Source organism: Chaetodon trifascialis, chromosome 21 (genome assembly GCF_039877785.1).
Source record: "Chaetodon trifascialis isolate fChaTrf1 chromosome 21, fChaTrf1.hap1, whole genome shotgun sequence".
In the NCBI taxonomy this organism is placed as follows: domain Eukaryota; kingdom Metazoa; phylum Chordata; class Actinopteri; order Chaetodontiformes; family Chaetodontidae; genus Chaetodon; species Chaetodon trifascialis.
In genome coordinates this window covers 677501-692500 of record NC_092076.1, presented here as the reverse complement: position 1 = coordinate 692500, position 15000 = coordinate 677501, and the positions used below count along the sequence as shown (strand labels likewise).

General features: G+C 53.2%; 2 protein-coding genes across 2 annotated transcripts in view; one reads left to right on the top strand and one right to left on the bottom strand.

Annotated features, from left to right (window-relative positions):
• heatr1 (HEAT repeat containing 1) overlaps positions 1-12208 on the bottom strand; it is a 15232-nt gene extending 3024 nt beyond the window's left edge. Inside the window, exons 1-37 of the mRNA XM_070990569.1 lie at positions 12144-12208; positions 11358-11516; positions 11055-11271; positions 10802-10943; positions 10607-10708; positions 10381-10521; positions 10033-10244; positions 9790-9923; positions 9557-9644; positions 9197-9298; positions 8976-9093; positions 8704-8811; positions 8477-8575; positions 8285-8370; positions 8005-8201; positions 7785-7906; positions 7478-7675; positions 7211-7385; positions 6985-7133; positions 6702-6894; positions 6317-6489; positions 5857-6021; positions 5523-5765; positions 5211-5342; positions 4808-4911; positions 4342-4488; positions 3369-3487; positions 3162-3283; positions 2862-2990; positions 2490-2714; positions 2185-2314; positions 1796-1977; positions 1507-1559; positions 1311-1434; positions 1060-1200; positions 643-944; positions 355-505 (exon numbers count right to left, since the gene is read on the bottom strand). Of these exons, the coding sequence (XP_070846670.1) occupies positions 355-505; positions 643-944; positions 1060-1200; positions 1311-1434; positions 1507-1559; positions 1796-1977; positions 2185-2314; positions 2490-2714; positions 2862-2990; positions 3162-3283; positions 3369-3487; positions 4342-4488; positions 4808-4911; positions 5211-5342; positions 5523-5765; positions 5857-6021; positions 6317-6489; positions 6702-6894; positions 6985-7133; positions 7211-7385; positions 7478-7675; positions 7785-7906; positions 8005-8201; positions 8285-8370; positions 8477-8575; positions 8704-8811; positions 8976-9093; positions 9197-9298; positions 9557-9644; positions 9790-9923; positions 10033-10244; positions 10381-10521; positions 10607-10708; positions 10802-10943; positions 11055-11271; positions 11358-11499 (5367 nt within the window). The 5' untranslated portion in view covers positions 11500-11516; positions 12144-12208. The remainder of the gene's footprint in view (positions 1-354; positions 506-642; positions 945-1059; positions 1201-1310; positions 1435-1506; positions 1560-1795; positions 1978-2184; positions 2315-2489; positions 2715-2861; positions 2991-3161; positions 3284-3368; positions 3488-4341; positions 4489-4807; positions 4912-5210; positions 5343-5522; positions 5766-5856; positions 6022-6316; positions 6490-6701; positions 6895-6984; positions 7134-7210; positions 7386-7477; positions 7676-7784; positions 7907-8004; positions 8202-8284; positions 8371-8476; positions 8576-8703; positions 8812-8975; positions 9094-9196; positions 9299-9556; positions 9645-9789; positions 9924-10032; positions 10245-10380; positions 10522-10606; positions 10709-10801; positions 10944-11054; positions 11272-11357; positions 11517-12143) is intronic.
• A 2070-nt stretch (positions 12209-14278) lies between these two features.
• Positions 14279-15000, top strand: part of LOC139349781 (SUN domain-containing protein 1-like) — a 9428-nt gene continuing 8706 nt past the window's right edge. Inside the window, exons 1-2 of the mRNA XM_070990769.1 lie at positions 14279-14328; positions 14722-14883. Coding sequence (XP_070846870.1) covers positions 14279-14328; positions 14722-14883 — 212 coding nt within the window. The remainder of the gene's footprint in view (positions 14329-14721; positions 14884-15000) is intronic.

Sequence of the window (15000 nt, the reverse complement as noted above, 5' to 3'; positions counted from 1 at the left end):
GCTCTGGAACGATTTCACTCCACTGATTTGTGTTTCTGTCGCTCATTGAAACGCAACAAATGGGCCAGAGTTAGCATGTGAGGCTAATTTCTGTGTGCTGTCCCTTTAACATCTGTCTACACTCATGGCTGACATTAGCATGCTAACGTCAGTATGCTAACATCAGCAGGCTAACATCAGCATACTAACGTTGGCATGTTAACATTAGCATGCTAACGTCAGCATGCTAACATTGGCATGCTAACGTCAGCATGCTAGCGTGCACGCCTTCTTTAACACCTGAAACCGGTTTCTCAGTTTCTGCTTCTCTGGGCTGTTCGCCGTTCTGTGTTGTCATGCAGGTGTTCATCACACCTGTAAGGTGGTGTCCTGCAGGTACGGGCTGATGAAATGCGGCAGCGTCTCGGTGACGCGTTGGAGGGCGGTGACGGCGCTCAGCAGGTAGATCTCATTGGTCAGCAGGTCCTTCCTGTCTGTCAGCGTCTGCAGCACCGCCGGCATCAACCTGCGAAAAACCAAAGCCACCAACGTGAGACGTGTCAAACCTGGCGAGGCCTCATGGAGGTTTAGGCCTCAGGTGTCCTCACTGACGTGTCCCTGCGTGGACTGACAGCTGGGACCTTTCCCTGTTCTGGGACTCACCTCGGTAACTGCGGGATGGCGAGAGCTTTGAGCGTGCCGACCACCTCGGCGATGCACAGCAGAGCGCTGCCTGTCACGTTCTTCTCTTCCTGCGGAGACATGACGATGTCCACCGTCTGCAGCAGGACAGGCAACAGCGCCTCCTGGTGGTCGGAGCCGAAACTGCGACAGAGCAGCTTGAGGCTGTAGAGCGCCGTCTGCCGGTTGATGGCCTGCTCCGCCTCCTCCCCCTCCATCACCTGACTATGACTTTTACCCACAATGCTCAGCAGGTCTCCGGTCAGCTGCAGGAGCGCAGTGACCTGTGACAGACAGAACGCTGTGATGAGTTTCAGCACTGTTTGCGACTTTAAACCTTGTGTCACTTCCTGTCTTTGATCTGACTAAAGGGCTCATCGTGGCTGCACGCCGTCTCACCTGCTGCTGCTCCCACTGCGTCCTGTGCTGCAGCTTGTTGTTCAACAGCTCCATCGCTTTCCTCCTGACGGACGGCAGACGATTTCCCATCAGCCCTCTCATCACCGTGATGAAGGTATCCGTGGGCAACAGGGAGTTCACCTGTGCGACAGGAGGCAGTGATGACCAGGTGTAACACTGTGACGAGCTCACGCAGTGACATCTGACGCAGACTCACTGGTTAGAAACAAACAGTGATAAAACCAGCGAACCTTGTCCAGGACATCGTAGGCTTTGTTCAGCAGAACTCTCCAGAACTTGGCGGTGGGTTTGTCGGCGTTGTCCTCCACGCAGCGGGCGACGCTGTGGATGTACCGCAGGACGTCCTCCAGCAGCCTGAAGCACACACAGCACGTTCAGCTGCCGCTTCGCCACAAAACTGATTCAACTGTCATCAGAGAAACTCACCTCTGCTGCAGCGGCTGCAGAGACGCATCACTGGCGTCGCCGCCGTCCGCAACCTGAAACCGGCAGACAGACACTTTGAGCTCACACGGAGTTCTGATGACGGCTCGTTCAGCTCAGGTCTGTCCTCAGACCGCCAGCTCGTCAACATGTGACCAAAACTATCTGGAGAGAATCTGAAGCTTCAACACATCTGACCGCTGGACTGAAGACTATATGCTCCTTGAACGCACCCCGAATGCCCCCTGAACCCCCCTGAACGTTCCCTGAACGCCTCCTGAACGTCACCCACCTTCCCGATGAAGCTGGTGGAGCCGAGCAGCTGAGCCACGAAGGAGACCGAGAGGAACTTGAAGTGTCGCAGCTCTTTGCTGCTGTGAGCCTCCAGACTGAAGATCAGCTCCTCCACCTTCTCCTCCTCCTCCTCCTTCTTCTTCTTTGCTCCTCGCCGGCCAGCGGAGCGCTTCACTGCGGCTGCAGGAAACACCCAGAAAAATATCCACAGAGTCCTCATGTTTGTTTCAGTTACTCAAAGACGTTCAGTCACAGAGACAAAGAACAGAAAGTTTGACGATCAATGAGCGAGAAACGATCAGCTGGTTTCAGGTGAAACCAGCTGAACCCGACCGGACCGCGGGAACGTGACCACGAGCTGCGTTCACGTCCACGTTGGCGTCTCACCGTCGTCTTTGTCGTCAGGCAGCTGCAGCAGGAAGTTGAGAATGTTGATGAGGGACGTGAGCTGGTCGGACACCTGGAACTGACAGCAGAGACAGATCCAGAAGTCCACGTCCCGGTCCAGAGCCGCGTCCTGCACACAACACACACACACACACACACACACACACACACACACACACACACACACACACACACACACACACACACACACAGTAACACCTGATGTCAGATTACGTCATCCCACCTGTCCCACAATGCCTTGCTCTCATTGACTGCCGTCTTCAGACGAGCAAATGACGTCTTGCCTTCTCGCTCACGGAGCTGGCGGTCTGCGTGGCGTGCAGCTTGAATAGGAGGAGCATCAGGACCCAGAGGAAGCGGGCGGGGCCCAGCGTGGTCACCAGCTGAGCGAGGACGGGCAGCCGCCGATGGTCGGGCACGTGAGGCAGCGCGTCGGCGAACACGTGCACGATCCTCGTCACCATGGCGTCCACGTGAGCCAAAGAGCCGCCGTCAGAGAGCTGGTGGGCCTGAGGAGACGCGGCAGAGTCACATCTTCACTTCCTTTATCAATAAGTGACATTTTTATGGGATGTTCTAACTTCTCATGCACAGGCCACACGCGTCGGCCTGTCCGATGGTCTGTCCCCCAGCTGACTGTCCAGGCGTCCTCTCACCTTGATCAGAGCAGGTATGACCATCTGGACCGTCTTGTCGATGACCCTGAAGCTGTAGGCGTCGTCCAGGCGCATGATGTTGGCTCCCATGAAGGTGAAGATGGGCATGATGTTGTGCAGGACTTTTTCCTGGAGGACGAAGAGGAGACAGATTACCAAATGTTCTTCAGTGAGGACAAAAGATGTCCAAACAAACACCAGCTGAGACTCCTTCAGCGAAAACACCCTGATGATTTCATCTGTGACAATGAGTCAAACTACAAGCTGTTTTCTGTTCTGACACCGTCTTTGTTCACTCACAGGGAAGATGGCGGCGGCGGCGCCCAGCAGCAGCAGAGCGTGATGGTGAGTCTGCGGCACGTCGGACGTTCTGACACACTGAACCACCAACTCCACGCTGAACTTGTCCTCGTCCAGGAGGTCTGCAGAGAAACGTTAGTTCAGTCAGGGTGAAGGATCAGAAACTGAAGCGTCCTCTGTGACGGACGGCGCCGTCAGCTGACCTACCTCCACCCACGGCTCCTCCGTCAGGGGACAGTTTGTGGCAGACATTGAGCAGACAGCTGAGCAGCAGCTGTTTGGTGTACTCCATGTTGGCGTGGTCGCCTGGACTCGGCTCCAGACTCCTGAGGACACAACGGCAACAAACATCAGCCTGAGTTTTGAGCTTCAGAGGACAGAGACGGGATGTCTCTTTTCAGTCTGAAAAGTCCATAAGACATAATGTCTTTAATAAATCCATGAAATTAAGACGGTTGTGTCCTCACAGATCAGTGTGAAATGTGTTAAAGACGAGTTCAGACGCTGGCTGGATGGAAACAACAACAACACATCACCGCGAACACCAAGAAATATTTGACAGGATGAAGACAGTGGACTGTGGACAGAGGACTGTGGACAGAGGACGCCTCTGCTCAAATTCAGTCATTTCATCAAACTGAAATCCTCTTTTTTCACTGTGTCCAAATGTGTGTGGGACAAAAATGATGTTCACTGTTCAGCAGTTAGCATGTTCAGCAGTTAGCATGTTTAGCATGTTCAGCATTAAGCATATTCAGCAGTTAGCATGTTCAGTGGTTAGCATGTTCAGCGGTTAGCATGTTTAGCATGTTCAGCAGTTAGCATGTTTGCAGTTAGCATGTTTAGCATGTTCAGCAGTTAGCATGTTCAGCGGTTAGCATGTTTAGCATGTTCAGCGGTTAGCATGTTTAGCATGTTCAGCAGTTAGCATGTTCAGCAGTTAGCATGTTCAGCAGTTAACATGTTTACCGGTTAGCATGTTCAGCGGTTAGCATTAAGCATATTCAGCAGTTAGCATGTTCAGTGGTTAGCATGTTCAGCGGTTAGCATGTTTAGCATGTTCAGCGGTTAGCATGTTTAGCATGTTCAGCGGTTAGCATGTTTAGCATGTTCAGCAGGGCTCTGCTGTCACTGTACTCGTGTGACCCGACACGAGTCGCGCTCTGGCTGCAGATGTTACCTGGCGAGCAGCGAGAACAGAACCGGCACCAACACCTGGGCTCTCTTAAGCTTCTTCTTGTGCTGCAGCAGCTCCAGGATCAGAGTGACCCTCCGCCACGACACAGCGCCCCCCTCTGGAGCCACGTCGCCGCTCTCCTGAGGTTTCCTGTTCAGGGAAAAAACAACATCATCGCGTCTCCTTCAGGTCCTGTGTGACGCCGCTGAGCAATGGACAACATGCTGATGTCACAGTGACCTCTGACCTTTGAGCTTCCCTCACCATTTTATCCTAAGAGACATTTCTGTGACACTTTGTCATAATTAGAGTCTGAAGAGTCTCTTCACGTTATTAAAGAGTCTCTGCTGTGAGGTCACAGCGACCTTTGACCTTTGTATCAGACATGGTGTTTGATGAGAGCGGGACGTTCGACCTGAACTCATGATGTCTCTCTGACTCTCAGGCGTGTTTTAAACTCTGTTTTCACCTCTGTGACATTCTGCTCCGGCGGCTCTGCTGAACCGTCACGCTGGTTTTAGGTTTCTCTGGAGGAGCGAGCTCATTGGCCACCAGCTGACCGTCAACCGCAATCTGAAACAAAAAAAAGGTTTGAGGACCGATATCATGTGACACTGGACTCCGTTTCTAGACGTAAAGCCTGTATTTAAGCTAAGCTTTAACCACAGCAGCACCTCTGGCTTTAACCCAGATTTTAAGCCTGGTTTAACAAAGCAGACCGGACAGCTCAGTACGACTGGACTCAGTTTAAAAGCTGCCAGAGCATCAACTGACACAAACTGGATAACAAGAAATAACAGAGAAGCTCTTAATGTTCTGCTGAGGAGGACATGGTGGACAGTGTCTCACACAGCCCGTCTCTCTCTGCTCACCCGTTTAAAGACGCTGCTGATGGTGTTGGCCACCAGAGGGCTCCTGCTCTCCACCAGCAGGTCGAACATCACCGACAGCAGCTTCTGCTGCACCTTCTCGTCTCCGATGGCCGAGAAGAACGGCTTCGTGACCTGCAGAGGGACGAAGAGAGACGGCTTGAAGAGAGACGGCGTGAAGAAGGACAGCATGAAGACAGATGACGTGAAGAGGAACGTTTTAACCCCTGTTTTAACCCTGGTTTTAACCCGTTTTAAGCCTGGTTTTAACCCGTTTTAAGCCTGGTTTTAAGGCCAGGCTCAGCTCAGGCTGACCTGTTCCAGCGCACAGATCTGGCTGCTGGGGATGTCGGGGTGCTGCTGGGTCGAGGTCCTCAGAGCTCTCATAAACAGATCCAGACAGTTCTGGTCTTGGGCCAGCAGGGGGGCCGACGCCTCGTTGTACTTCCCCAGGACCAGCTGCATCAGCTGGGCTTCGGCCCGCAGCAGGGCGGGGGTGTCCGGTCCACTCTGCTCCAGGAGGCGATCCAGGACGGGGAGCAGTGCGGACAGGACGGACTGAGGAGAAGAAAAGATCCAGTGAGGAGGCGCTTCATTTGTTCCTCATCTGCTCTGACGGTGCGTAATCGTGCAGGTGTTCCGGCCTCACCTGTCCGTCGACGTGGCTCAGCGCCCTCAGCAGGCCGGCGGCGCTGTACGACGGGCAGCACGGGGTCTGAACGCTCCGCAGCAGCTGCTGCATCGACGACTGCAGCTTCTTCTGCTGCGTCTTCGCTGGCACAGACAGACACTCGTCATAAAGCGAGCCGAGAGCCTGGAGGTTCAACGAGGACACGAGTTAGAAGACACGTCTGCGGTCACACGGCAGGAAGACCAAAACCAAGACATCAGCGGGAAACAAAACCAAATAAAACTTAACTTCGTCACACTCGTTAAAGCAAATGCTTTCTTACTGATGATCAAAAGTACAGTCTGAAGACGTGAGTTTAACAAAGTCTTCGTGGTTTTAAGAAACTGGGCATCACAGAAGAACTTCAGACTGATCTCAGCTCAGTCAAACATGTTTCATAGTTATGAGGCTGCAGGTTGTGTCATGTGCTCCCCCTCACCTGGCTCAGGTATGAAGGGTCAGCCAGGATCTCCTCCGGGGTCTTCAGAAGCTTCTCTGCGATTGGCTCGAAGGGAGAAGCACTGACTCCTGATAGGCTCTGCAGAGCGCCAAGGGCCGCCCTCCTGACCTCCTGAACCGGAGAGCTGAGACAGCAGAGGAGGGACGGGAAGACTGAAAGACAGACAGACACAGAGACAGAGACAGACAGAGAGACACAGACAGACAGAGACATTAATTCGTTCTGCAGCTTTGAGGTCATAAACCAAAAAACTTCCACCTGACGATGGCGCCCAATGAGGAGCCAGAGGATCACCACAGTCATCGCGGTTCATCCTGAGGAGAGCGTGAGCGTGAAGCGAGAGAGCGTCTCTCTGTCTGCTTACCGGGCGAGTCGGCGGCCATCAGCTCCTCCAGCGTGGCGGCCGGTTGGACGCTCAGCAGAGCTCCGCCCACGTACAGAGCCTGAGTCTGCAGGACGGCGCCGACCTTCACGTCCAGCTGGTCTCCGTGGTTACCGCTGTATCCCCACAGCACGCACAGGAACCTGAAGAGCATCAGCGGCTCGGGCAGGTGAACCTGGACCAGATGGAGAGAGCGGTGAGTCCACTCTCGCTACAGCCACATCTGACTTATCACAGCTGTCATCAACAGGAAGTGACCTCATACCTGGATGAGCAGCTTCATTAAGTCTCTGAAGCTGCCGGCCGCCGGCCCCTCCCCACCACCGCTGATGATGATGCTGAAGAGGCGGCACGTCAGGCCCAGGTAACAGCAGGTGTTCGTGTCCAGCTTCTCCGGGTTCCACCACACCTCACCTGGAGGACCAACAAACAACATGCTGACGTCCGCTCAGGTGAACCCGCAGCCGCCACGCAGCCAGGAGCGTTCTTACCTTTGAAGGAGGCGTCGTGACACCTGAGGGAGGAGACAAAGTCTCTGAGCAGAGACATCAGGGCGAAGCCGAACTCTCTGTCCGGCCGACCGTCCGGCTGCTGCTCACACCTGCTCAGGTAGAGAGTCAGGGCGTCAGGGAAGGACGAGGGGACGCTGAGGACACGCTCCGCTTCCTGTTCACACAGAGGAAACAGATTCCTCACTGCTCACCTTCATACCAACATGTTCAAAGTCAAATCAGATCCTCCAGACCGTCCCGACAGACCTGTGCGGCGGCGTCCCTGATGACCTCCAGCAGGGGGGGCTCCAGCAGCGTGTACACCCTCTGGGCGGTGAGCAGGTGCTGGGTCTCGCTCAGCTCGCCCAGGCCGAGCAGCAGAGTCCGGGTCAGCACCAAGAAGGTCGCCCTCGCTCTGAGGCCGGCGCCGCGCTGCTGCTCCACCGACTGCGCCAGCTTCTCCAGCTGAGGACAAACACAGCGAAAACACAGAATAGCAGCAAACAGATTTATGGGAAACGTTTGGCACGCCTTCCTCCTCCTCTTCCTCGTCCTCTGAGTGAAGATAACTCACAGCGCTCCGTCTGGAGAAGTGATCCATGTTCGCCAGGTTCTTGGTCAACGTGGACACGAGGCGCTGGTTGGCCAAACCCACGAAGTCGGGCTCAGAGCTCCTCTTCATCACCTGGTCGAGCTCTGATTGGACAGATGAAACGCAGCCATGTTCAATCACACCGAGCCCCGTCTCAAGCAAAACGGCATTCATTCATCGTGAAAGCGCTTCACTCGCTCACCTGCAGCCCAGTTCAGGGTGAGCGGGTGTTGGGTGATGATGGAGGATCGGGCAACGCAGGAGGCCAGGTGGAGCTGGGCGGAGGTGATCACCAGGAAGGGCAGCAGCCTCCAGCACACGCTCTGCACCAGCTCGCCGTTCTCCTTTCCCAGCCGGGGCTCGGACAGTAAACGCACCGCCTCTGTCAGCACAGGCAGCCTGAAACCAGTCAGATGAAGTTGTTACTGGTTTGAAACCAGTGTTAAATAAGCATTAAAGGACTGTGTGTGCAGTTCACTGACCAGCGCTCCACGGACAGATCCGCTCTGTGCAGCAGTGACAGTAAACACATCACGGTGTCCTCCGGGTCCAACACATCCAACAACACCTGAAACAGAAGAGTCAGCAGCTCGCCGTCACCTGTGCAGCCCAGAGGGGGCGCTGCAGCCATCGCTCATGCAGGTTTGATTTCAACCACCCGTCACCTCACTGACCTCCAGGACTTTGAGAGCGGCGGCCACGACCTCCGGCACGTCGTCCTTCAGACGGTCCAGGATGGCGTCCTTCAGGAAGACTTCGTCCAAACTGTGCTGCTGTGGAGGAGGAAGACGAGGACGAGGCTCGGTTCAAAGCTCGACAGACAGCTGCTCAGGATTCATGTTTCCTCATCATCTGTTACGATTATGATCCTGAAAACACGACAGGAAGTGTCCCGCCGTACCTGTCCGGAGGTGAGGATGTCCATCAGGTGGTCCACGGCCGAGACTCTGACGGACGTCTGCGGGTGTTTGAGGCTGAGGAGCAGCGACGTGTCCGAGTCGCCAATAATCTGCAGCCAGAAACACGCAGACACGAGAGCTGAAGCAGGACATTCATGCAGAGCTTCTTACCAACAGGACAGAAGACACAAAGGTCAGAAGCCAGCGTCCTCAGAGGACAGACGAGTTTGTCTTCATCAACGTTTCCTGTCAAGATCAGCTGAGCATCGTGTACCTGGTATTTTCCACTGCTCATGGACAGAGACAGGAACTGATGGAAGAGACGTTTCTGCTCGGTGTCGCTCGCGTCGCTCACATGACCTGCGAGGACGCCGTCCAGAGCGCCGCAGTACCTGACGGAGGACAAACACACAGCTAACGCTAACAGCAGCCGATCACCTGGCGCAGATTAACGTTGGCTCTGCAGCCGCTCCACCGCGCGGCGGACGCACTCACCTGGACTCGAACAGTTGGACCAGAGGCAGCAGACGCCGGTCGAGGACGGACATGTTTTCAGCAGAGAGGCCGGTCTGACGCAGATACCCGTCCAGCAGCAGCCTGCAGGAAGAAGACAACAACGCTAAGTCTGCGAGGACACGCGGGGACATTTAAGAGCGAAGGACGAACAGCTGGAAGAGCAGAGTGTCACCTGGCTCCTCAGATCTGAGCGTGTCAGCAAAGGGAAAATATCAACCGCGTAATAACGGCGTCTTACAGTGTTTCAGGTGTGACAGGAAGTCACCTGACGCCTGTTAAGCAGGCAGCAGGTGAAGCTTCAGCTGATGTTAGCGTGTGTTGTGTGAGGCGAGTGTTTACCGAGCCACCGTTTGGTCCAGGCCTCCGGTCAGAGGAACAGTCTGCAGGATGGACTCCAGCACACGGAGCTCGTCCACCTGCGCCTCACCTGTGACAGAGAGCGACAGGTGAGCACACATGAGTCAGCTGACACAGATCATTCCACCTTTTCTCACTCGTCCACATTTCCCACGTGTCCAAATGTTCGGCATCAGCACAGACCTCAGAACGCCTCATGTGCTTCCAGTTCTCACCTGAGCTGCAGGTGAACGTGGCGTGGATCAGGTGAGGGAGCAGGTAGCGCAGCAGAGCGCTCACATCATGAGCCGCCGCCATGACCTGCAGGGTCGAAACCAGCGCCGGCATCGAGGTGAGGCGGCTGAAGACTCTGAGGAGGAAGAGAAACGGTCAGGTAAGAGCGGCAGCGGCGGCGGCGGCTCTGGAGCCCCACCTCTCAGCGGGCGGAGGCGTCTGACACAGATCTGAGATTGTCTCACCTGGGCCCGGCGGCGCCCTCCTTCTGGTTCTGCAGCAGCACAACGAGGCAGCCGACGCCCTCCTGGGCCAACACGGGCTCTTTGAGCAGAGACCTGCTGACGTGCACCGCCAGCGTGTCCACCAGACTCGCCTCCATCACCACCTTCACCGCCAGCTGGCACACAATCATGTAGGTGGCGGCTTTGTAGTCCGTCAGCGGCGACTTCAGGCCCTGGAGGGACGACGTCATCGAAGCAGAGCAGCGTGTCAGAGGGTCAGAAGTTTGACGTGTTTTTAAGAAACGACGAAACACTGAAGCTAAAACTGAAGACGTCAGTAAAACAGGAAGAGGACGAAGAGGACGTCACCTTCTGAACGTACGGCAGCAGCTTGGAGATGATGCTGTCGGACACTTTGTCCACAGCGTCCAGGGCAGGGACGATGGAGGAGGCGTAGAAGGAGAAGATCACTCTGAGCTGGGGGCAGCTTCCCGAGCGCCCTGAATATGCCTGAAAAAAAAGACGAAGACGAGGTGAAGTAGAGGAGGAAGATTGTGTTTGAGGTGCTGAAGCGTTGTGACACGCGTGGCGTTACCTGGACGGCCTTGGTGACCGCGGTGCAGATGAAGTCCATGAAGCTCAGGTCCGTGTAGCAGTGAGTGATCAGAGCTCCTCTGGACAACGGCACGCCTGGTTTCTGCAGAGACAACAGTGTTCACAGGCAGCACGCACACACGCTTACGCACACACACACACGCTTACGCACACACACACACACGCACGCACGCACCTGCAGGCAGTGCAGCCAGTTCCAGCGGCTGGTGGCGTCTTTGATGTTAAGCAGCTGCAGGACTCGGACGAACACGTTGGTGTCGTGATACGGCAGCGCGCAGGCCAGCAGGCTGTCGGCGTTGTACAGCTGGACGTGGAAGCTGCAACACAACAGGAGACATCGTCTAATATTCAGTCTGACCACAGGAACGTCTCGTGTTGTCTCGAACAAACGTCCGCTGGGACGAGCTGCGGAGGTGTGTGACGCATACCGGTGAACCAGCCACTCGATGCACTTGTGAGCCGGTTTGAGGAGGAAGTACGGGCAGAGGCGGGCGAGGAAGAGCGAGATGCCGGCGTCCAGCTTCTCATTGACCTCTTTGGACTGGACGCTCCGCTCCAGGGTCAGCGAGGCCGCGCTGAACAGGGTGTCCTGGAACTCCAGGAAGGCCGGCTCGATGCCCAGCAGCTCCTCCAGCCCTGTGCAGCCTGGACACCAGAGGACAGACAGGGTGAGCGGGCGGGCGGATGGGGAAAAGGACCGCCCAGCTTTCTGGAGCCTGAGCGGGACTCACCGAGGGCGAAGAAGGTGCTTCTGTCCATGGAAGCAGCATCTTTGGGGTCGAAGAGGAGCGAGACGACCTCTCTGCGGGTCAGCAGGCTGGGGTCGCTCTGAGGCAGCGCCAGCCTCTTCAGCTGGTGAGCCAATGACGTCATGATGGCTGTTTCTTAATCTGACGGACACACAAACATTACACACTCACATTTCTCTGATTTCTCCCACATTCCTTTACACACTTAAGGTCCGTTTCCTGTTTCCTGAACCTGAACACACCGTCACCATCGAGGCGTCAGCAAACCTGGGTTCACCTGAGGTGTCAGGTGGGTCAAATGTTATTCTTCCTCAGCTGTCCTGAAACAACGAGCCGCTTAAAAGACGTCAGACCGGAACTTTAAAGCAGTGTTTCAAATGAACCCAGATATCTGATCATACACGGTCAGTGAATGCTGCCACTGAGGAGCTCCTCTAACCTTTCTGGTACGCAAGAAAACATTAAAACTGCAGTTTTTCAGGGAGGTTAGGTGGGTTCAGTAATTCCAGACCAAAAATTCTCCCATTGATCGTCTGTAATGATCTGCTGTATTCAGACTGTAATCCAGTCCAGTGACTGCTGCCTCATACAGCATCTACGTTAGCTGTTAGCTGTTAGCTACTTCAGCTAACGTGCCGACTTCTCACTTCTGAAGCGTTAACGGTCAAACAAAATAAACTGTCTCCCGGCCAAAGAATGACAAACATATAGTTTAACACTCCATAATCAAACAAGAATTCAGACAATAAAAGAGCGAAAAACTCAAACCTATTTTCCGTAACTCTGTTACACACATGTGCGCACGTTGTTGATAGCAGAAGTGACCTCGTTCGGGAGGATTCACATCCGGTTCATGCCAGATTTACTTTTTTAAAAAGTAAATTAAAGTAAAATTTCATCCTGACCTACTTCCGTCTTCGCCTCACGCCCACATTTAATGAAGAGTTTCAATTTGAAATAAATCAAAATCATATCTTAAATGTTGGATTAGCAACAAGACGATTTAAAGACGATAACAGCTTGTATGGACGAGTCGTGTACGTTTTCATATTCAGACGCATAATAAACTTGATGCTGCTATAGTGAATGTGAGCAGCTGAAACTGTTTTCTCACTTAAATAAATTAAGAAATTAAGTAAGAACACATGCTGACAACAATACTAGAAACTGTCCTATAGTTTGCCATTGCCTTAGATTTTACCAGTGAAAGACAGACTCTGCAATATTAAAGGATGTTAACTATCTCAAACTCAATCTACGATCTTTGGTAGTGCATCCGCTCAAGTTATTGATTACTCCCGCCACGTGGGGGCGATAAGTGGCCGCTGCCTCTATAAAAAACAGTTCAGGTGAATTCAACAGACGGACGTTAAGTGTCTCTGTTTGACTTGTTGTCAGCTTGTCAGTCGACATTTAGAGGGTGAATCTGTTTGGAAAGAATAGTTGTGAGTAAGACATCAAAACTGTTATCGTTTCGTTTCTTTTCACCGGAGAACAGACTTAAACTGTGTTTTCCAGCGTTATTACGTTCGTAGCTAGTAGAATCTAGCCGGCTGTTGCTCCACCTTTAAACTCTGCTGTAGGAGAGTCGCCATCTTGTTCGGAGCTCTGCTGTAGGTGAGGAACTTCTCTCTGTGGTTTTCTACTGTACTTTTATTTTGTGTCGACTGTTTGAGAGCTAAAGCTAACGTTAGCACATCGACCATTCGTTTTTCGCGGGGCCCCGCCCGCGCGGAATTTCATTGGTCTCGCAGGACGTCATCGCTGTGTGCTCTATGCTGATTGGCTGGAAGTAGACAGGCTCTTGAAGCGTATAGTTAAATGGCTGAAGACATGTGGGTGAGGTCATCGGCACAGAAAGCGTTTATTCTGTGAACGGAAACAAACTTAATGGGACAAAATGTGTCAAATACAATCAGAATGTGTGCAGTTAATCAGAAAATGACGGTTTTCTTCTAAATGTCGTGTTTCTGGTCGTGTGGTTTAGTTTTTTAAGGTTTGAAACAACGAAGGTGAAACTTTATTGATCCCACGCTGTGAAAATAATGTGACAGACAGCAAAGAATGAAAGAGAGACAGAAAAACAAGAATAAAACAAAAAAACACGATACAGAATAAAATCAACTATATTTCTATGTGCACATTATAGACAAGAGGATGGACAAATGGATAACTGATTGATTATTTATCCTGATGGAAATTGTTGTGCTGCAGTTGCAGTATAAAGATGAAAACATGAAATATCAACAAATAAAGCAAATGAAGTCAATCAGGGCTGCAGCCATTGATCGCGGATGAATCTATAATTTTGGCCTCAGCTGACAGCTTTCACTGAAGGCCTAAAAGGATCAATTATTTCCTTTATTGATTCCACATAATGGATCCATGATGGCAGTGTCAGCTCTAGTCGGCTCACCTGTACTCTTCGTTGTCCCTCAGCAGCAGACAGTAAATGTCTGTGCTGACGGTGCCCTCAGCAGGCAACACCCATCACTGCAGCCCATAATTGGCTCACAGTGAGGGCTGCTGGGTAATCCAGAGAGTCTTACTGAGGCTGGTCAGTGAGCTCACTTTCACCTCCGTCTCACCACAGGTGATCTCTACCTGCTCGATGACCGGCGTCTGTTGCTCCTCTGTCGTCGTCCTTTCACATGCTGGTCGTCTCTGAACCTCACCTGTCTCAGGTAACACCATCTCACCTCAGTTATTGTTCACATGAAGTTTCACTGAAAATCATAAATAACTCAACATAAAACCTTTAGGCTTTTACATATGTGTGTGTGTGTGTGTGTGTTTTTGTATTGCATGTGTGTCTTTTCATAGTCTGTGTATGTGTGTGTGTTTTCATACTGTGTGTATGTGTTTTGTAGTGCGTGTGTGTGTGTGTGTGTGTGCGTGTTGGGATGTCCTATGACGAGGACGTGGACCTGCAGAGCTGGGGTTGGACTGACGTGCGTATCTTCTTCTTCGGTGGTTTTCCTGGCGTGTGTCAGTGTGTAGCTCGGCTCGGCGTCTGATGAGGTCACAGCTTGTTTTGATCAGCAGTGTGTCCTAATCAGACCGACGGCCTCCTGCTGCTGTTCGAGGTCCTCTGGGTGGATCCAAAGACCTGGACCCGGGGGGGACTTCAGTCTGTGTCTGTTCACACTGAGTCAAAGCGCCTCCACTCACTGCTGAGTTAGCAGTTAGCAGCACGACATGCTAACATCTGATTAGCACCAAACGCAAACTGCTGACGCGCTCTGTCACAGCTGACAGTCAAAGCCGTCAGGAGGAAAGATCACCTCCCTTTCTTCTCTCCTCTTCACGCTCTCAACCCCATCTTCCTCCTCCTGCTCCTCCTCAGCTCCGGCTACTCCTCGGCAGCGTCAGACTCAGAGAAGGAGCAGCGGGTGGTGTTGTTCCTCCACACGGGGACCATGTCCCGGTGCAGCCTGCGGCTCGACGACGGCCTGCCGCACAGCAGCGCCTCCTTCAGTGTGGGAGGAAGCAGCTGGAGGGGCCACAGGTGGGTGATCAGGTGCATGTCTGCAGCTTTACTGCTGTTCTACGCCAGAGACACAGCTCCTCATTTCTACTCCTCCTCCTCTCATTCTCCCTGGTCAACATCTTTCTTCTCCTCCTT